Below are 23,749 nucleotides of genomic sequence, written 5' to 3'. Positions count from 1 at the left end.
GCTACAAGTGGGAAATTTCTTTGAAGTCATTTGTTTTATTTTAAAAATTAATATGGATTTTGAATTCTATTCCATAACACATATCTGTTTTAATGTAAAAATGATGTGTTTTTCCCCACTATCTTTGAGCTACAGAGGTCTAGAAAAATATGCCAAGTTTATACCACAGTTTTGCATCTTCCAAGAGGCACACAATTTTAGCAGCTTAGCTTTACAAGGAATAAACGTAATTATGATATAATTTTTTCCATGGAACCCACATACTTCTTTCTTTTTGTTTGCCTTTCACTTCAAGGTGATTTTTTTCCCCTTTGCCAGTAATGTTGATGCCTGTAATTTTAGTACTGAACTAAAATAAATTTGGTGTTTGCTATACCACACAGAAAAGATCTTACTCTATCAAAGTAGGTATGTGCGTTCTAACAACACAAAAATATGGAAAAAGATATTGGTAGTAATCAAGTTGTTCTTTCAATATTAGCTATATAATTCATTAACTGAATTAGTTTTTTCTTATCTATATCACTCCAGTTTAAAAAAAAAGACACTCTTGTTTTTGTTTTTGAAGAGAAGGGGATCATTTTACAAGGAGATAGTCCATCAACAAATAAAATGAATTATATAGTGTTGACCTTTTTTGTTTTTTGCTATGTTATACACAGTCCAGAATGTGACAAAATGTGATTCAAACAGAGCTGAAATGTACATTAAGTAAACAAGACAAGTTAGACTCAAATACCAAGGAAAAGTATTTAAATATAAATAAGTGGTAATTGGCTTGACCTTTTACAATACTTTGTTTCTTCCTGCAGACTAATACAAAAAGTATTTTCTCCTAAGGCTTTAGTGAAAAAAAGAAGAAGAAAAAGGAAATAGATTCTGAACAGAGATTTGGCAAATGACAGTCAGTTGTCTTAGAGTACAGGGCAGGTGAAATTTCCAGGCAGGGGATGCAGCATGAAATCGTACACAGAGACAGGATTATTATAAAGGAATAAAAATGGCTCAGGAGACTATATGTCTGGGTATACTGAAATGAGAACTAGGAGGAAATGAAAGAGGGATGCAAGCAGGCAGAATGTGCTTAAGATCTTTTTGAGTTGAGAATTCTCAGTCTGAATTTCATAGGGAAAGAAAAATAACTAGTCAAAATGATTTGAGAATAGGGATTGCTATGGCCCAAACAGTGATATAGGAAGAGGATTTTTGGCAACAGTCTTTTGAATACACTGGCAGGAAGAATGCACAAAATCAGGAATAATCAAAATAGAGCAGAGAGATTTTGCTCTTGAAATGGATTGGAAAAAGGAAGTTGGTGATATTACAAAAAATAAAAATGAAAAATAAAACAAAGAAAAAATATATAAAAGGATTTACCAAAAGCCCAGGAATAGGAAACAAACAAATAGAATTGAATATAATACATACTTACTGAGACTGGAGGAACTATAAGATATTTTATGATTGTTCCCTTCTAATAAGACAAAAGAACGAACTATAATATCCTTAGTGGTATATCAATACTACTACTACCACTACTACTAGTAGTAGTAGTCCAGCAACAGCTGCATACTTACTATGTGTCAAGCATATACTATAAACTATACCATTTTACTGGATGCAATGCCTACGTTAACTAATTTAATCTCATTGTTATTATTCTCATTTTACAGATGAGTAAACAAAATCTTAGAAGTTTAAATTATTAGCTCAAGTTATAGAACTAATAGGTAGTAGAGCTAGGATTAGAAAGTTACAGTGTCAGGCCTGGTGCAGTGGCTCATGCCTGTAATACGAGCACTTTGGGAGGCTGAGGCGGGTGGATCACAAGGTCAGGAGTTTGAGAACAGCCTGGCCAACATGGTGAAACCCCGTCTCTACTAAAAAAGTACAAAAATTAGCTGGGCATGGTGGCGTGTGCCTGTAATCCCAGCTACTTGGGAGGCTGAGGTAGGAGAATTGCTTGAGCCTGGGAGGCAGAGGTTGCAGTGAGCTGAGATTGTGCCACTGCATTCCTGCCTGGGTGAAAGAGCAAGACTTCGTCTCAAAAAAAAAAAAAAAGAAAGAAAGAAATTTATAGTGTCTAACTCAAAAGGCTGGACTCTACAATCTACTTTTGTCAGTAGCAGTAGTGGCTAAAGTATACAATATTATTGAATGTCTCGCTACATAACTATATTATATATATATATATACACGCTATATACACATATATAAATATCTATATATTTTTAAGTTTTTTATTGATACATAATATTTGTATACTTATGGGGTACATGTGATATATTGCTACATGCATAGAATGTGTAATGACTAAATTGGGGTGTTTAGGGTATCCACCACCTTGAACATTTATCATTTCTTTGTGTTGGCAATATTTCAAATCTTCTCTTCTAGCTATTTTGAAATATACAATATATCATTCCTACCCACAGTCAATCTATTCTGCTATCAAACATTAGGACATATTATTTCTTTCTTTAATTTTTTTTAACAGACAGGGTCTTGCTCTGTCGCCCAGGCTAGAGTGCAGTGGTGTGATCATAGCTCACTGTAGCCTCCTGGGCTCAAGGAATGCTCTTGCCTCAGCCCCCACAAGTAGCATGAAACTGGCTAATTTTTAAAATTTTTTGATGGGGGTGGTCTCACTATGCTGCCCAGGCTGGTCTCAAACTCCTGGCCTCAAGTGTTCCTCCCACCTCAGCCTCCCAACTAGCTGAAATTACAGGTGTGAGCCATTGCACCAGGCCAGAACTTATTCCCTCCACCTAACTGTATGTTCGTTAATGTATACATTAATGAACCACTCTTCATCCCCCTACCCTTCACCTTTCCCAGCCTGTGGTAAGCATCAATCTACTCTCTATCTCTATGAGACCAACCTTCTTAGCTCCTGCATATGAGTAAAAACATGCAATATCTGTCTATCTGTGCCTGGCTTATCTCACTTAATTATCTCCAGTTCCATCTATGTTACTTCAAATGAGAAGATTTATTTCTTTTTTACAGATGAATAGTATTCCATTGTGTATATACATCACATTTTCTTTATCCATTAATCCACTGATAGACATCTAGGCTGATTTCATATCTTACCTGTTGTGAACAGAGTTGCAATAAACATGGGGTACAGGTATCCCTTTGATATGCTGATTTCTTTTTCTTTGGATAAATACCTAGTAGTAGAACTGCTGGATCACATGTAAATACCTATGGTTATATATAACATATATATAACTGTTGATTGTATATATAAATACCTGTTGATTGATATAAGTGTGTGGTACATATTTATGTATAGTAAATATATTATATATAAATATATATATTTTCATGTGTGGCACTGTGTGTGTATATATAGACATATTATTGATATACTTCTTTCCAAAATGTTGTAAAAATTGATTATACATGTTGAACAAAGAAAACTTAGAAAAAAAATTCTGGTAGAAGGCAATCAAAAAGTATTAATAGCAACAAAATGAGCTAATTTAATAACTGGTATTTTTTTTGCTATATATATATATATTTCAAATTACAATACAAATGTTTAAAATGTTATTATTTCACATTAGCCACGTGTTAGTAAATATGCTTCTAGTCAGAAAGCTGTATTTTTAAATCCAAAGATAAATTCTTTAGAAGAGCTATTACCAGAAAGTTGCCATTACAGTTGTAATTTGTGTAATTTTCCATCATATTACACAATTTTTTGAAAACAATGAAAGAAAATAAATAATACAATATAATCATAGTTTGTCTTCTTGTGTTAGTTTGCTCCTTGGACCACAAGATGATACAAACTCAGTAAAATTAAAGAAATATGTTGAGGATTTGATTGACAATACCCGACTGGCTGAGATGACCACTGCACAATGCTACTCAAAGAATATTCTGGGTTTTATAGATTCACTATTTTTAACTTAAAAGGAAACTAACAGGTTTATATGGCTTGTAATAAACTTGAGAAACATATACGAAGTCCTTACCAAAAGTCCTCAGAGTTACAGAATGAAATTACTTCAGTGCAAATTCAAGTATAAGATTTATGGTGTACTTCTCTTATCTAAGAGGGAAAATGCACTTCTTCACGCACATAATCTCACCTTCAGCAAATGTTTCCTTGATCTTCTTTTTTTTTTCATTTTTCAACCTCTTGCAAAAGTAGATAATACTTACCGACAAAGCTAATTGCCCTGCATTAAAATCTCAGAGACATTTTTGTTTCCAACATCCTGTTCCTCACAGGAGCCATGGCTTGTCTATTCTAGCCCTTCAATGATGCTGTACTGCTTAACCACATCAAGACTAGACTCCTTAGCCTGACATTGAAGTCTCAGAGATACCTACCTTACTGCTCCAGCCTTAGAGTCAACCATTCCCTTCACTTGTCCTAAAACATTCTGCCACTTTGCCTTGCTCATGTTGTTTTCTCTCTGGAAAGCAAACCTCTTTTCCATGTCTGTAAAACCCTAACCTCATATTTCACCTTTGACCTCTTCCATGAAGCCTTCTCTTATCTACCCATTCAAGAGTACTTTCCTCCTCATCTCAACGACAGGACATTATCTTTTCCCGCAGCATTTCTCACATGCATCCTTATTTTATAACACATTTGTGCGTATGTATATATACACACATTTTTCTCATTTACTATATTTTAATCACACTCAACCAAAAACTCTCACAATCATTGCCATATAACCAAGAGCCCTATAGTATGGTTCCTTTGCAAACAATATCCACTTAAATGTTTATCAAATGAAAGTACAAACATATTATCTGATCAGAGAAATGAAAGCTTTAATAACGTAGCAGTGGTAAAAAAAAAAAAAAAGATGTAAGACAAAATAGGTTAATAAAATGTGGTATGCTATCAAATATAAGCTAATGGAAACTATTTTCCTGCTTTTATCAGTAAACAAACAAAAAATACTTTTATGAATAATGTTTACAGATTCTTTAATCGTTCCATTTAAACCACATAGGCAAGAAATAATCTCAAAGCAGTTATAAATCAATTACCTTTGCTTGCACTCTCTACGTGTTCCAGTTCTTCAGGAAATTTTAGGATATCTTGATATTTTTCCTCACAAATGTCGGCAATAAAATGTAAAAGGGTTGTTTTTTGATCCGCTGATTTAGTATCTCTGATCTGGAAGAAAACAACAACACATTTTTTAGTAATTTTTTAGTAAATACATACTTTTTTAAACAAGTGAAATGAATGAATTTGCCAGGCGCAGTGGCTCACGCCTGTAATCCTAGCACTTTGGGAGGCCGAGACGGGCGGATCACGAGGTCAGGAGATCGAGACCACCTTGGCTAACACGGTGAAACCCCGTTTCTACTAAAAATACAAAAAATTAACCAGGCGTGTTGGTGGGCGCCTGTAGTCCCAGCTACTCAGGAGGCTGAGGCAGAAGAATGGCGTGAACCCAGGAGGCGGAGCTTGTAGTGAGCCGAGATCCTGCCACTGCACTCCAGCCTGGGGGACACAGCGAGACTCCGTCTCAAAAAAAAAAAAAAAAAAAAAGAAAAGAAAAAGAAATGAATGAATTTATTAAAACCCATTTAAAATTTTTTAAAACTTTGGGGTAGGTTCTTAATGTGGTCTAGTAGCGGTGCTCTAGATTTTAAAAGGAGCTCCATATTTTAAAAGCAAGTAAGATGACCAATAAAAGTGCCAAATTAAACCTTAATCCGTATTTTCAAAAATGTCTAAATTATTGTGGCAAAATGAACTATTCTTTTCATGAGAGAAGAACATTCATTTAAGTATTGAAAATAGCCCAAGTTTCTGTGTGCTTATTTTATCATCATTCTGTTCTTTGCTTTATTACAAAAATATGTTCTTAAAAAGTTAGATTCATTTGTGAGATTATATTTATTTCTAGCCATTGTTGATGTGAATTAATGTAAAGGAGCAAGCACATTTTATCCTCCTCTACTTGCATGGACCATCAGAAAAGAATTCTCAAGGTTGTGCTTATCCTGAGTTATTAAAAAAAACTCACCACACAATCCTGATAATATGAAAAATTTTATTTGCTTACATATTGTATTTCCTTTTCAGACACACAACAAAAGAGATGCCACAGTTAGAATGGTAAAAATCTTTAAAGCATAGGACACACAAAAAAAGAAAATCTAGTGCTTTAATATAATTCTCATACTAGACTAAGCTGCAAATAAAATCAAGGATTTACTTAGAAACAAAGCATAAATACAGCATAAAGTACCAAGTTTTCTCATTCTATTGGATGTTGTAATTCCATAATCCTTAGATGATGGGTTTGTCTACTGATGTTCATACTGATTTGGAGTTTTTAGCTTTAAGGATTACTCTGTTTAGAATAAATGAGTATTTTTCACAAACAGGTTTATGAAAAGGCTGTACAGGATATTTAGGTAATTACAGAGTAAATTAATCCTTATTGTTTTAGTGACTAAGAAAGAAAAACACAGCATTTAATCAAACAGGCCCACACTGGATCTGTTTTGTTCTACAGGTTTTTAACAACTATTTACATCTCAATGATGTAAACAACTTAGAAGAAATATTAGTCTCAAGGTTCCAAACAACCAAACAGCCACAGGAGGTATAATGCTGATAGTTCAAGAGGTCACAATGATTTCTTTCAAAATTTCTGGGATTACTTTATCCCACATAGGAAAAATTTTTTAAATTTTACATTATCATGCTGATCCACTAAACACTTTTAAGTACTTTAAGGTAGAAATGACACAACTCAAGGACAAGCTGAAAGAACAAAAAGCAACACAAACCTCAAGGGCAATTTTTCTTAAGTAAGGATAGCAGCTGTAGAGGAATCAATGGGAAGCTCACATTCCTAAAGAGAGGTCTTTACCTCGGATTACTGTGTGATGTGTTTACAAAGCGCATCGTTTTTAAGAGTATGCTGGATATTCCAAATAAAAAGGAAATTAACATTTTATTTTTCCTTAGAAGTTCACTAACTACCTAAATCCTAAAATTCTGAAAACATTAAGTGCTTAGAAAAAATTGCAGGTACATCTTCCCAAAGGAAAGGAAATTCCTATGTATTTTATGGACTCTTTGGAGACAAAAACAATTTTTTTTTTTTTTTTTTAAAAAGAACACAATTCAAAACAACAAAAACCCACCTAGTTTTTTAGGACATCAAATTGTACAAGTACATTACAGTTTACAATAAAATGTACATAGCTAACACTGGAAAGGAAATATAAAAACAGAAAAATAGCACTGTACTCATATGTCAATTTTATGGGTGATTTTTTTTTTCTTTCTCACATGTGTTAGATTGTTTTGCATTAAAAAAATTTCAGTTTTTGGCATGCATACTTGTAAGTGATTAATTTTCAAAAATTGTATTTATTAATAAATACTTATTCAGTATCTGGTCCATTAACAATTTAATCTGTTACAAAATTTAGAAGAGTTAATGGTTACATTTTAAAAAGATAAATAAAACACAACATCAGTTAAATGTATTAGTATCTTTGATGAAATGATAAAGACTTTTAGACAGACTATGCATGTATTTCTTTTAGAATCATAATATTCCCTTCAAAGCATGGGCAAACATGGCCAAATGTCTATCTTGTCAAGTTGAGAAGTATCTTAGTTGGTCTGGGAGACAAGCTGCTTAATGTATTGCAATATTTGTTGTTGTTTTTTTAAAAAAAAAAAAAACAAACTCACACACAGAGACCATTTTAATGGTTCAAACTGGCAGGAAATTACAACAAATGGGTGGTCTTTTAAACCTTTCTCTATGTGTGAGAGACCTTAGACTAATTATTTAAAATATATATATAAAATATTAAAATATAATGGAAAATATTTTTTACTTATTGAAGCTTAATTACTTTATATCATGCCTTCAGTCTCTCTTACCAAGTCTACGTCATTCACACATTAGCCATTGTGTCTCTCTCAGGCCCTATCGTGTTGTTCAATGTCAGCACAGAAGGCAACTAAGAACATCAATTCTACTGGTTAAAGACATTTATCCAATAATTTGCTCTTCTAAGTGTACTAGTTGGATATATACATCTCTTGGGGTAGAACAAGAGTAATCTAATCTGATTATGTACAAGTCATTTCCAAAGTGTTTGAGTTGGTTTATTAAGAAATAGAATTGATTTCCATTTGATAGCTGTTTATATGAAATCATGTTAAAATTTTACATTAACGTGAAATATCCAATTAATAGTTGCCTAGATGGCCTAAGTCTTAGTGGTGGTTATACTGTATGCATTTCAAGGTTTGCTCTAGCCAGAAGCAAAGTGCCTTTTTGCATCCCTGTATGTGTTTTTCCTCTCTCCAGCCATGACAGGCAGGGAGAGACATATATGATTTATTTTTATAAGATGCAAAAGGATGAACAAAATGGTCACTCTACAATTTTCTTTTATATATCTTCAAACAATAAAAACGCAAACAGCAGTTCTAGAAATGGGAAATATTTGAAAAAGCTAAAAAAAGTTTTATATTATTTTAATAAGCTATCACCGGATGATAATGAAAATAAGACAGAGTGAGCCACTGTATTAACTGATCAGGTGCAATCAGTTAATAAACCATATACAGCAATTTTAATTGTAATCATCTGACCAATAAATGTTACACATAAAGATTAATAACTGAATTTAATTGAATTCTACCTAATCTTTAATAACTTTCTAAAATGGTACATGAATACAAAATACCTTTAATAGGACACGTGTTTCTATAGCTAATTCTGATCATTTCTTTCTCCTAGTAAACACAAATGCTATATTATGAAAGATACTACATATATTTTATATGTTCAAGTACATCTCCAAAATTTAGTTAGGTATATAGCAAAATTTGTCAATAACTAATTGACACATAAGAAATTTCTTTATTCCAAATATCCTCGTTCAAGCTTGAAAATCTTGTCTTGCCATGTCTTTGAAATTGGGCTGTTTGAGTACACAGAAACCAGCACACAGCCAGAGAGCCTCAGACAACATTTTAATGACCTACGTCAGTCACATTCAACCTTTCTGTGAAGGACCCCTTCTGTAGGTAATTTTCCCTTCTGATGAGATGTAAGCCTATTTCTTCTTGCTTTGTCCTCAGTGGGAACTGAAAATAACTGGTCACTATGCTGTACATAACAACCTTTCACAGAGTGAAAGTTCCCTTCTCATTCCCGTCCCGTTCTCCAAATAAACAACTGCAGTTATTTTAACCTAACCGCATAGATGTTATTCTTCAAATGTTTAATTTCTCAATGGTAATTGGAATCCATTCAAAAGATCCATTGCAAAGGCTCCTGTCATCTGCTGGAAAAGCAAAGTTCTTGATTTTGCATACAAGACCCTCCCTTGAGCTGACCCTTGTCTACCTTTCTAACCTGCCTCCTGCTGCTGTCTGCCTGGTTACAACTGCTTAAACATACCACGCGGTTTCATGCCACTGTGCTTTTGCACCAACAGCTCTCTGTGTGTAGACTCCCTTCCTTTTTGTTCCTTTTTATCTGCCAAGAAAATACCTACTCATATTTCAAGACTACTCAACTCCCATGTCATTTCTGAAGCCTTCTCTATCTTAGAAGCAATTAATAACTTTTTTTGGCCATCTTCATTCACTGTAAACATTTCAACACAGTAGTCTCTCATACTCAATATGAGCTCTTACATGGCTAGAGACTTTGCTTTGGTAATATTTTTGAATCCATGGTGCCTAGGAGGATGTTAGAAAATACTAGATAGTCAATAAATGTTTCCGAATGCAGATTCTTCTCTACATAAACTCCAACTTTTGTGGGATATAGAGCAATACTCCTAAATTTAATTATATATATATATACGTATATATATATATATATATATATATACGTATATATATATATATATATACACGTATATATATATATATATATACGTGTATATATATATATATATATAAAACTGTGTGTATATATGACCCCACCACACACACAGAGGCCAGACTTTTCCAGGACACACATTTGCTAGAGTTAGGTGCAAGTGAATGCCAGAATAAAGTTATAATTTGTCACTCAGGAAATGGAGCACTGTACTTTTTTTAGGGGAGGCAGGTTAGGAGCAAAGCAAATGTGAATGGAGAAGTACATTCATTAATCCACCGTGAGCTGAGGCCTGTGCTGAACACCAGGGATAAGAGATAAATGAGGCATGGTACTTTTGAGGCCTTAAGCTTAGAATTCAGTAGAAAATACAAAATGATACAGAAAAGAAACGACACAGGAGAATAATTTGGTGGCAAATGTCAAGGACCGATATACTTAAAATGATAACTAGGGTATGTGTAGAAAAGACAAAAAAAGGGCAAATTCAAGAGAGATTATAAGGAAAAACAGGATTTAGTCAGTGAATATTAAGATGAGGGAAAGGGAAAAATCAAAGACTCCAAAAGTCCCGATGATTAAAAGAATGTTGTATCATGTCCAGAGTAAGGGAAATAACTCTAGAGTGAACTGGCTTTAGGAAAAGGATGGCAGCTCAAATTTTAAACAGAAGTGTTAGCTATGTGAAGATACACTATGAGAAGATGGTCATAACCATTCCATTCCCTTTGCTTCATTTTATCCTATATGATTTAGCATAATTATGGTTCTTAAACATATATATGATCATGTCACTCCCTTCCTTAAAAAAAGTAAATGGTTCTTTACAACTCATGTAATGAAGTTCAAATTTCTAATCAGAATAATTATTAAGCATAGATTTTGGATTCAGACAGAACCAGGTCCGAACCTTGACCCTACCATTTACTACTTGTACGACCTTGAGCAAGTTACGTGAATACTCCATGTCTCGGGTTTCTTATCTATAAAATGAGCATTAGATAAGCACCTATGTCCATAGACACCTTGGGAGAACTGAATAAGATAGCGTATTATCATGGGCACCATCATCATCCAGATAAGAAGTGATGAGAGCCTACCTTAGCTTTCCATCACTATAAACTAAAAATCCCTCTGGCTCCTACTCTGTTGTGATCTCATATCTAGCTATTATCCTCTCTCAAGTTCCCACACTCACTTCAGCTATGCTGGACACAAGTACAGAGCTTTCTTGTCTTCTTTGTTCACTTTTATATACTCAGCATCTAGAAAAGTGGGTAGCACACAATAGGCACTCTATCTGTATTTGTTGACTGCACAAATGGGTGAAGATTTCTACCCATTTACTTATGTTCCTCCTGACCTCGGCATACTGTTCTTCCTTCATCAGGTGATAATATCCTATTCCTCTTTTAAGGGGTAGGAGAACCAACATTTGTTGCCCATCTATCATGTGCCTATAACTCAGGTACTTTCTTTTTTTTTTTTGAGACAGACTCTCGCTGTCGCCCAGGCTGGAGTGCAATGGCGCGATCTCGGCTCACTGCAGGCTCCGCCCCCCGGGGTTCACGCCATTCTCCTGCCTCAGCCTCCCGAGTAGCTGGGACTACAGGCGCCTGCCACCTCGCCCGGCTAATTTTTTGTATTTTTTTTAGTAGAGACGGGGTTTCACTGTGTTAGCCAGGACGGTCTCGATCTCCTGACCTCGTGATCCACCCGCCTCGGCCTCCCAAAGTGCTGGGATTACAGGCGTGAGCCACCGCGCCCGGCCAGGCACTTTCATAAGTGCTTTTTCAAAAAATCTTAAAATCATTCAGTGAGTTAGTTATGAATATGCCATTTTTATAGATAAGATAGAGCTCATAAGCTGTTTGATCTAGTTCCCACACTCAATAGGTGTTAGTGCCAGAACAAAGCACGGCAATTTATGCACACTTGGAATTTAAGATATACTTACTGGATTGAACTGTCATGGGTGATGAAGATGGTATGTGTGTGGAAAGGAAGGAGAGTTGTAGTTACTAGTAATAAGCCTTTCTCAACTTCCCTGAATAGAATTCTGGGCCAGGTGTGGTGGTTCATGCCTCTAATCCCAGCACTTTGGGAGGTCAAGTGGGGGGGTTGCGGATCACCTGAGGTCAGGAGTTTGAGACCAGCCTGGCCAACATGGTGAGATCCCGTCTCTACTAAAAAACAAAACAAAACAAAAATTAGCCGGGCATGGTGGCACATACCTGTAATCCCAGCTACTCAGGAGGCTGGGGCAGGAGAATTGCTTGAACCCAGGAGGTGGAGGTTGCAGTGAGCCGAGATTCCGTCACTGTACTCCAGCCTGGGTGACAGAGCAAGACTCTGTCTCAAAACAAAACAAAACAAAACAAAACAAAGCAAAACTACTAAATTCTGTCTTTGTTCTCCTATGGTGGTTTCTATATACTCTAGTTATAGCACTTATTCCACAATACATAACTTTGTGTACACAACTAGTCTCACCCACCAGATTGTGAACTGCTTAAAAATGAGGACTATATCAATTTTATTCAGTAAATGTTGAATGAATAAATTCTTTAGACAGGCCAAAAATAATTAGGGCTGATTTGATGTTAATCTTTGGTGACCTTCAAGCACTGTTTGAATACAGTGCAAAGGATTCAAAATTAAAAGGAATGGGTAGTCAGAAAGAAGAGGTAATGTGAACAAATAATTTATTCCAAATATTGACTGTGGATAATAACCAGATAATACAGGAGGCAACAGAGCTGGCAGCTGGAAAATGGTGAGGTTAGTGACAAAAGTTATTCTAATTATTGTCCCGAATAAGTTCAGCATAATTAGGCTTGAAGGGATCAGGCAACGGAAGAAATAAGAATGAAAAATCAAGAATTCATGAGTATTTGCTACTTCATTGGTTCACAATCCCTGGTCCCTGGACCAGCAATATCAGTATCACCTGGGAACTTGTTAGAAATGCAAATTTGGGGACCCAACCCCAAATCAACTAAATCAGAAACTCTGAGGGTGTGGTCCAGCAATTTGAGTTTGAACATACTAGGGGAAAAAATTCTGATATCACCTCTAGGTGATTCTGATGCATGCCACTAGGGAGACACTAGGCTACTTTCAAATAAATTTCCAGGCGAGAAGATGCTTGGCAATTGTCTACAGCTTGCCTAGGTCCTCTCACAACTGCTTTTACATATAAAAAGTTGAAGTGTCAACGTGTTTTCAATGCTTAGTGTCAATTTAAAATAAGAGAGAAATTATCTAGCAATTTGTGGCATCTGAAGGACAGAATTTCTCTAAGTGTTGATTAATTCACATAAAAATGAGACTGATTGGTATCATAACCTGTCAGCTACTTATCCAAAAGTAGATGAGACAAACTGTATGCTCCATGCTGTGAAGATTCCAGATACATTGCTCTTCAGTGTTCTAAACTGTCCTTCATCCTTCATCTAAAACTATATTGAAAAAATACTTAAATGCTGCTATAGTATGTCTTGTCTACTACGTATCATCAGAGTGATGGACTAGATAACCTAGCAGATTATTCATGCCTTCCAACTCCTGCTCAAGCAAATCTGCATTGTTGCTTAGATATTTACTCAGAAAGTTTGAATCAGATTCTGAAATTGTAAGTTGCAGACATCGGGTTTCAGTGCTTGCCATAAAAATTCTTGTATCTAAATAACCTAATGCCTTGCTTGACCTCTATGCCAAACAGTTTACATGTATGAAATCAGACTATGGTGGGTGTATGTAAAGAAGACAGCCAAGGAAAGAAGCCTCATTCCTGCAACATGGCCCTGGCATATGCTGATACTGCATTTCATTTGTCATCATACTCATTTCGGGTTGAAGACCAAGAGTGAGAATGGGGCTAGGTTCATGTGTTACCATACATTATATAGGAACAAAGCAGCGGTCCTTGGCTCCCTGTCCCAAAGCAATCCTGACCTCAATTGCAGAGTGGCACAGAAAACAGTTCTCTTGGCTGGACGTAGTGGCTCATGCCTGTAATTTCAGCAGTTTGGGAGGCCAAGTTGGGTGGATCACTTGAGGTCAGGAGTTTGAGACCAGTCTGACCAACGTGGTGAAACTCCATCTCTGCTAAAAATACAAAATTAGCTAGGCGTGGTGGCACATGCCTGTAATTCCGGCTACTTGGGAGGCCAAGGCAGAAGAATCACTTGAACCCAGGAGGTGGAGTTGCAGTGAGCCGAGATCCTGCCACTGCACTCCAGCCTGGGCAACAAGAGCGAAACTCTGTCTCAAAGAAAAAAAAAGAAAAAAGAAGAAACAAAACAGTTAGTTCTCTTCTGGAAACATGCAAGAATGTGTGGGAGGAGCACCTGGTTTTCTTGCATGAATTGCTGTAGAGTGTAAACTGCTCTGAGACAAAAACTGATTTTTGCATAAAGAGTATAAGAAATGAAGTAGTAAAGGAGCGTGGATATCACTAAAGGAAATGTTTCTGCACACATTAAAGGAAGACTACCTTTAAAGCATATTAAAACTTAAATGTGAGATAAAAGTTCAAATCTACAGACTATTTGAAGGAAGCCCTTTTGGATCTCCCCCCTTTCCTTTTGGATTTACATGAATGGCCACATGAACTTCAGCAAACTTATCAACAGGTCCTGTACTCAGGAAAAGAAAAAATTGCCTAATCCTTCTGTGTCAAGGAAACATTCCTAACACATAGCAACATCACACAATACACATATATAATTGTCCTTGAAAAGAAAAGAAATACTGAAACTCAGTGAAGAGATCTGGTTGAGTCAATGGAATAAAACCATCTAAACTACCAATATAATTCAACTTTATTGCTTTTAGTGAAAATTTTCCTTAATCATGGATTCCTTTTTCCCTATTATATTTGTATATTCATGGAACAGTTAATATTTAAGCAATCACGAATGCTCCAGTGCATATATCAAAACAGCTACTACTGCTTGCCAGTCTTGATACAGCACATGAATTCTAATGTTAGTCTCCTTTATTTAAACAAAATTAAGTTCTGCGCCCTCTGCCAAGGGTTGTTTACAAATTATTGCTTTCTTCAATACCACCACACATGGCAGTAACATTGAAAAAGATAATGTATTTTTAAGGATTGCAATTACCATAAAGACATTAGTTCTGTAGCTATGACCGGACAGGTTTAATACATGTTTTCCCAGCTTTATTTCTAAATCTGTCACCAAAAATGCTTTTCTGGGCACTACATGACTAGGGCTGACACTAATTCAGCCAAATGTAATTTATGGTGGAAAGAGGTCTTCATCCTTTATGTAGGCCTGATAGTCCCTTTTTTACACCCTTTAGTTTGGTATTATAATGATACTTCCAACCAAAAGGAAACAGATAATATCAATTGTATAGTCCAGCAAATTAAAAGTTTTACACTTGTTAGCCTAATTTATGGTAGCAATCTGTGAAAGGAGAGCTTAAACTTGAAACCATGACAACATTAAATGGAAGAAGGATTCATCTCAATTGCCACCTTCCAGACCAGCAGGGCATTTGTACTGTTAAGTTTCTTAGACAAGACAAATTCTGTTTCCTGCCCTTCCTGCTCCCCTTCTCAGCATTTTCCCTTCTAGCCCCACTTATCCAAGGAGAATGACCTGCATGTGCATTAGCCTGCATTGCCAGGACCAGTGGCAAATTAACCATCATTTGTACTCACTGGTTTTAGGAAAGGCCAGAATGAATTAATGAAATATATCTACACAAAGAAAAGCTGTTCTGGTACTTTCATATGCTTTTAATCATCCTGTCTATAGTTGGCTTACCAAATAAAAATTCTTCTGAGAATAGTTTTAATAAAAATCAAATTATTTAAATTGGTATAGAAATAGTTTACAAGTATGAATGTTTGTTGGTGTTAGATGGTTTCTTCTCAGACATGGGTTAAGCATGTAACTAAAACTTTTAACTTCTATTGTCATGAGCATTTTACTTAAATTGTTTTATATGTATGAGGTTTGAGAGTAGATGGAATAATTTTTTTTGATGTACATAGCTTCAGATTGTCACTAGCACCAAAAGAGTCCATAGGACTCATTTGCTCTGTCTATACACTGTAAATAAATAATAAATCGCATTTAAAGGTTTTCACCTTTAATAAATGGCATTAAATGGCACTTAACATTAGTGATTTTAGCTATTTATGAAAAACTTTGAAGGTCTAAGACACAGAATGTTACAAAAGCGTAATTAGAATTCAGCACTGAAGAGCAGCTGTTTAAGAGTGAGGTATTTAACCATGTTGATGTTTCTAGCTATATTCATCCATGCTGTATATTAGTTGACCATATAAATATAAATTTTAGGTATATTATCTCATCGAACATTTTCAGTATCTGGTTTCCATTTTTTTTGTGTGTGTGAGGGAATCACTGTTTTGGATATAATTACAGATAATGCTGCTGTGAACACTTTTTTATTTATTTATTTATTTATTTTTTTGAGACAGGATTTTACTGTAACCTAGGCTGGAGTGCAGTGGCATGATCACAGCTCACTGCAGCCTCAACCTCCCAGGCTCAGGTAATCCTCGTACCTCAGCCTCCCGAGTAGCTGTGACTACAGGCACCCACCACCATATCATGCTAATTTTTATATTTTTCTGTAGAGACAGGGTTTTGCCATGTTGCTCAGGCTGGTCTCAAAATCCTGGGCTCAAGTGATTCGCCCACCTCGGCCTCTCAAAGTGCTGAGATTACAAGCTATATTATCCAGGCTGCTATCAAACTCCTGGCTTCAAGCAATCCTGCCTCAGTCTCCTAAAGCCCTGGGATTATAGGTGTGGGCTACCATGCTTGCCTTTAACCATTTTTAAGCACACAGTTCAGTAAGGTTAAGTGTATTCACACTGTTGTGCAACCATCACCACTATCCATCTCCAGGACGTTTTAATCATCCTATACTGAAACTGTTACCCATTAAACATTAACTCCCCATCTGCCTTATCCCCCAACCCTTGGTAAACAAAAGACTTTTTGTCTCTACAAATTTGACTATTCTAGGTACCTCATATAAGTAGAATATATAGTATTTGTCCTTCTTCATATGGCTTATTTCATGTAGCATAACATCATGGAGATTCATTCATATTACAACATATACCAGAGTTTCATTCCTTTTAAAGGCTGAACAGTATTCCATTGTATATATGCCACACTTTGTTTATCCACTCATCACTCAATGGACATTTGGGTTGTTTCCATGTTTTGGCTACTATGAATAATGCTGCTATGAATTTGGTATGCAATCATCTGTAGTCCTTGCTTCCGATTCTTTTATGTATTATGCCCAGAAGTGCAATTGCTGGATCATATGGTAATTCCATTTAATTTTTGTAGTAACTGCCATGCTATTTCCTACATTGGTTGCACCATTTTACATTCCCACCAGCAATGCATAAGGGTTCAAATTTCTCCACATCCTTGCCAACACTTGCTGCTTTCTGTTTTCTTGATAGTAGCCATCACAGTATGTTTGAAGTGGTATTTCACTGTGGTTTTGATTTGCAATTTCCTAATGATTAGTGGTGTTAAGTATCTTTTCCTGTGTTTATTGGCCATCTGTTTATCTTCTCTGGAGAAATATTTATTCAATTCCTTTACCCATTTTTGAACTGAGTTGTTTTGTTGTTGTTGAGTTGTGGGAGTTCTTTATATATTCTGGATATCAATCACTTATCAAATATATTATTTACGAATATATTCTCTCGTTCTGTGGGTTGCCTTTTTTTCACTCTGTTGATAGTGTTATTTGATTATGTGATCATTCTTGTATACGTCTCCAGGGTCCTTACCTAAGAGTTTATCTAGTGTATACGCTAGAAGGGGCATTTCTGTGTATGGTTTAACATTTCTTGATAGTACCAAATTGTTTTCCAAAATGAATTTAGCAAGTTATACTCTCATCATTAGTTCCCTTTGTCCCTTATTCTTACCTCTACTTTATATTAACAGAATTTAACATTTTTTGCCAGTCTCATGAATATGAGATATCTAATATATATTCATATATTCCAAATATGAAATCCATCATTCTGGTTTAATTTAATCATAAGTATGAATGAAAAATGGTAGATGGCCTGGCACGGTGGCTCATGCCTGTAATCCCAGCACTCTGGGAGGCCGAGGCGGGTGGATCACGCGGTCAGGAGTTCAAGACCACCCTGGCCTATATGGTGAAACCTCATCTCTACTAAAAATACAAAAATTAGCTGGGCGTGGTGGTGTGCACCTGTAGTCTCAGCTACTCGGGAGGCTGAGGCAGGATAATTGCTTGAACCCAGGAGGCAGAGGTTGCAGTGAGCTGAGATTGCACCACTACACTCTAGCCTGGGTGACAGAGCAAGACAAGAAAGAGAAAAGAAAAGAAGGTATAGACACTTTGAAAAACAGTATCTCTTAAAATTAAAACTATACTGTCCATATGACCCAGGATTCCCACTCCTAGGTATTTACCAAGATAAGTGAATTTATGTCTTATACATAAATGATGATAGCAACATGTATAATAGCCAAACTTTAGAAACAACCCAACTGTCCATCAGCTGATGAATAGATGAACAAAATGTGGCACAGCCATACAATGGAATACTACCCCAAAATAACAATGAACTACCAATACATGCCACAACTTTACACTGAGTGAAAAAAGTCACTAACAACACAAAGTAACACAAAGGCTCTATTACTGTATGATTCCATTCATATGAAATTCTAGAAGAAGGCAAAACCATGGTGATTTAAAACAAATCAGCAGTTGTCTCGAGCTAGGAGTGGGGATCCACTGCACAGGGGCATGAGGAAACCACGCTGTATACAAACAACAAAATTCATCTAACTGTATGCCTAAAGTGAGTAAATTTTTTGTTCAGATGGGGTCTTGTCAGAGGCATGTGAACCAGAGCAACTCCATCTTAAATAGGAGCTGGGTAAAATTAGGCTGAAACCTACTGGGTTGCATTCCCAGATGGTTAAGGCATTCGAAATCACAGGTGAGATAGGAGGTGAGCACAAAATACAGGTCATAAGGACCTTGCTGATAAAGCAGGTTGCAGTAAAGGAGCCGGCCAAAACCCACAAAAACCAAAATGGCGATGAGAGTGACTTCTGGTTGTCCTCAGCCCTCAGGGCTGCTCTGTCTATGGAGTAGCCATTTTTTATTCTTTTACTTTCTTGATAAACTTTCTTTCACTTTGCACTGCAGACTCAACCTGAATTCTTTCTTGTGTGAGATCCAAGAACCCTCTCTTGGGGTCTGGATCAGGACCCCTTTCTTATAACAGTCTCACTCTGTCTCCGAGGTGGAGTGTAGTGGCGCGATCTTGACTCAGTGCAACCTCCACCTCCCAAGCTCAAGCAATCCTCCCACCTCAGCCTCCCAAGTAGCTGGGACCACAAGCACGCACCACCCCACTCAGCTAATCTTTTCTATTTTTGGTAGAGATGGGGTTTTGCCATGTTGCCTAGGCCAGTCTCGAACTCCTGAGCTCAAGTGATCTGCCTGACTCAGCCTCCCAAAGTTCTGGGATTATAGGCGTGAGCCACTGCACCTGGCCTAAAATGAGTAAATTTTATAGTATGTCAGTTAAAAACCTCAGTAAAGTTACTACAAGAAATTATAGGTTAGGTTCAAGTCTCTCGACCATGAATACATTTTACTTCTAACAAAATAACAATACAACAAACAAAGTCCTAAGAAGATGCTTTAAGAAATCAATGAGTACCCTAGCCTTTCTCGTACACTTTATGAAAGCTGAAATTTGGAAGCATAAAGTGATCTGAATGGGCCAGGCTGTGATTGATGAAATATCCTTGGAATCAAGCATGTGCATCTGTCCCCAGGTCTTTGAATACAACTTACAATACTTTTCCACTTCCCTCAGCACAGGTTTCTAAGTAGAGGATTCTGTTTTAATATGTGTATCTAGCTAGTTGCTTAAATCTGAGTATTGAGATCCTTTCCCTAAATAGCCTCTGAAAAGCTAATATTTCCTCATAGTAGGTTACTTGCATCCTGGAGTGATCCCTCATACTGAACATTAAATAACAAGTTTCTTCATTCTTATTTATCTAGACAATCTCATGATATCCTCTGGCAAAAAGGAAATTATTTGACTTTTGTGACTAATTAGTGAATTGGGAGGGGTACAGACATACAATAGTTATAAGTAGTACCATTATACTATTGTTTTTGAACAGGTATTGATTTTATCCAAAAAATTTAAAATACTAATATTTAACTATATGTAGAAAGATGTTAGGAACTTGAGAAGCAGTTTTAAAGATACTCTTATTGTAGCATAAAAGGCAAGAGAGCATTCTGATAATTCAGATTTAAAATTCAAAAAAGAATAAAAGATAAGAAAATAATGAATGGCAAGGCTTTGTGCTTGTCCCCATGACAGAAGGCAGGAAAAGCAAAACTGAAGACATTGTTTGGGGAAGAGAAGAAAAGTACACCTTGGAAATGGGGCTGGAATTGTTTTTTCCTTCCTTTCCAAAGAAGTGGAGCAGCTTTACAGTACAGATATCATCTAACAGAGTATGCACTTTCTTGTCTTGTGGTTAGTTAGCCAGTGTTTATGAGCAACATAATTTATTTTTCATGTGTGCTATTATATAAAATCCATTTGCTTGTCCCCCCACACACTTCTCCCTGTCTCTTGCTTTAGCATTACAATGTTCTATATCTGGCATCTAGCTCATAAGCTCCTCAAGGACTGGAGATGTATGTTTTACTTCTCTTTATCCCCGCAAAGCATCTAGCACAAGGTTCCACAGAGAGTAAAGACTCAATAAATGTGGCCAACTTGCTGCACAAGTATTCACTAAAAAGTCGTTAAATGTATATAAATAATTCTTAGATTCTCTAAAATTATCACAGAGCTTTATTTTAGTATCAACTGCTACTTTATAAACTTCCTTCCATGGACATGAGCTCTCCTTGTTAAGGTTGTGCAATGCCTTCACTAGGAAGGCTTCATTTAACAGGAAAATCAGCTTGTAAGATGACAGGTCAAACTTAGTCATGGTAGCTATGTTTTTGGAACAGTCTCATACAGGGTCAAAATCTCCTTCAAACAGAGCTTTTATAGAATAAAAAAGCGTTTGTTTTCAGACTTACTAATTATATTCACTAAATGCCATTCATGTTGTCAACTTTCCCCTACTGTGAGAATTACAAAATCAGTCATAAGATTATACTCAGAAAACGACTATAGCAATTCATAGAATACTAAGCCAGCTGGGTTCATTTAAATCCTCTATGAAAACAGTCTTCATGGTGAACTAAGTAAGACCTACAGCTAGTTCCATAAATCATCATTTTTTGTCTGCTCTAGCACTGAAAATGTTTATTGCTGCTCCTGATATATGGGGTATTCATCAAGAACAAAAAAAATGTATTTTTGTAAACTACAGAAGTATTCATCTCTGCCAGTTATACTATACAACTGTTAACTGTATCTATTACTGCTTAGTCACAATGACTTCAACAAGTATAGCTGTGACACAGCATTAATTGATTACTTTTTCTGTATTACTGTATAAGGATAATTTTTTTTAAATGAAAGAAAATACAGATGCATTAATGTTCTTATTTCCTGAAAATGTATCTGTATTTAATGAGTCAAAAACTAAGCCATAGGTGAGTTCTCTACAGAAAACAAATTATACCCTTCATTACAGTTCTACACACAAATACATATGGTTGACTTTTTAACGCTTATTATTGGTAGAAGATAAGGAATATAATTTGGTAATTCTTAGTTTGCATTCTTCTTCTTTTTTTTTTTTTTTTTTTTTTTTTTTTTGAGATGGAGTCACGCTCTGTCACCCAGGCTGGAGTGCAGTGGCATGATCTTGGCTCACTGCAACCTCTGCCTTCCAGGTTCAAGCAATTCTCTGCCTCAGCCTGCCAGTTAGCTGGGATTACAGGTGCCCACCACCATGCCCGGCTAATTTTTGTATTTTTAGTAAAGACGGGATTTCACCATCTTGGCCAGGCTGGTCTTGAACTCCTGACCTCGTGATCCACCCGCCTCAGCCTCCCAAAGTGCTGGGATTACAGGCGTGAGCCACCATGCCTGGCCAGTTTGCATTTTTCAATGCTCTTTATGAGTCAATTGATGTATACAAAGGAACATTTAACTCAATCCTGCTTATTATTATCCAATTATGGATTATCCAATTATGAAAATCACTCCAACCCTTCTCACTCTTTCATTTTCTCATTCTGTGTCTCAATCTCTCTATCTCCCTGTCTCTGTTACTCAACACCCACATGCACACACACCCTTTCTGGCTTGGTCTGGCTCTTATTCTATTTTCCTTGGTCCTTCCCCTAATACAAAACTTTCAAAAGTTGAAATCTCTTCCATAACAAAAAAGGTCATGTGTTTGCAGAGGGGTGTATAATAACGAGGCATTACTAGTACTCAAGGCAAGTATGTCCTATACATATATATATATACATATATACACCTCACAGCAAGTTATCTAGATATCTAGGAGGCAGACATAACTGTAACATATAAGTTAAAATCAGAGATAGCAGCATAGGCTTCACAATATTAATAATCACAGGTAAAGGGAGGTGTGTGTGTGTGTGTGTGTGTGTGTGTCTGTAATAGGCGACAGAAAATTTTAACATACATAAGAATAATATAAAAAAATCCCATGAGTCTCCAAAGCAGTCAGTATTGACAAGGAATACTAATCAAGTCTGCATCAGACAAATTACATTTACAAACTACTGTTCTCTAGATAATTTAATAAACTGAAAATTTTGGAGTATAATCAAGTTTTCACACAACCTATAGTATTGTAAATGTGATGATTTTGTCTAAACAGATGTAATCAAATTCTGAGAAAACAAACAAGTGTTACATTTAAAGTACTAGCTAATTTGCAGCAATGAATGTAAATTAATGAATATTTCAACTTAGAGAAAAAAATCTTTAAGTAAGCTCATGGGACCTCTATATTTTAAGAAGCAAGGAGGAGAATAAAGGTGTGAGTTAGTTTCCTTTACTCAGAGCTCAAGTTTTCAAAAAGATATTTTGAGACACATAAGTTTTTATAACTATAGCAATTTTTAAAAGTACATCTATAAACTTGGTTAATTCCTATGCCTGACATGATCATGTATTTTTCCCTCTGCTGTAATTAGCTTACCACAAAGTTAGTGTTTTCTCTCATTTCAATTTCTTAATGTAGACTACAGAGAACAAGAAAGATATAATGCATCTCCACATTAATATAAACCTAGAAGATGTATGACCATTTGGAAAAATTGAGGCTATCATTTTAGAAGATGGCACCTCCTAAGACAGAGACACATATTACCTTAAGTTTTCTTTCTACGTAAGTAGTCAATCTGTATGTGCACCACTATACTATATAGACAGACAAGGAGACCAGGTAGCTGACATCTTAGAAGTGGGATAAAGCACTGACTTGCTAATTGAAGGACAATCTTCAAAGCACACAGTAGTGTATTAATAGGATTACAAAATCAAGGAGCCACAACGGTCTGTTTCCAACTCTTAGAGGGCTGCATTTTAAAGAAGTTAAACTCAAAAGAAGTGGCCTGTGTTTGGTTCAGATTTTAAATGGCAATGAAGGGCATTAGAGGTGAGGACTTTGGATTGGATTTCTGACCTGGTATCCAAGTATCCTGATTTAGTGGAGAAATCAGATGACTGAAGCAATCTTCTACTATTACCATTTGCCTATGTGCACAAGTCCATATGCACAGATCAACAGCATGTGCATTAGAATACATAATGAATAACATACAGCAATTAAAAGACCCTATGGAGAGTTCTTTCCTTTAAAAAATTTAGTGTT

At 36.0% G+C, this 23,749-nt stretch overlaps 1 protein-coding gene across 1 annotated transcript in view; it reads right to left on the bottom strand.

Annotated features, from left to right (window-relative positions):
• Positions 1-23,749, bottom strand: part of DIAPH2 (diaphanous related formin 2) — a 938,691-nt gene that overhangs the window by 473,097 nt on the left and 441,845 nt on the right. The window contains exon 22 of the mRNA XM_003274986.3: positions 5,026-5,155. Within this exon, the coding sequence (XP_003275034.2) occupies positions 5,026-5,155 (130 nt within the window). The remainder of the gene's footprint in view (positions 1-5,025; positions 5,156-23,749) is intronic.

This window comes from Nomascus leucogenys, chromosome X (assembly GCF_006542625.1).
Source record: "Nomascus leucogenys isolate Asia chromosome X, Asia_NLE_v1, whole genome shotgun sequence".
NCBI lineage: Eukaryota > Metazoa > Chordata > Mammalia > Primates > Hylobatidae > Nomascus > Nomascus leucogenys.
Note: the sequence above shows the minus strand (reverse complement) of the source record. Positions and strands in the feature narration are given on the sequence as shown.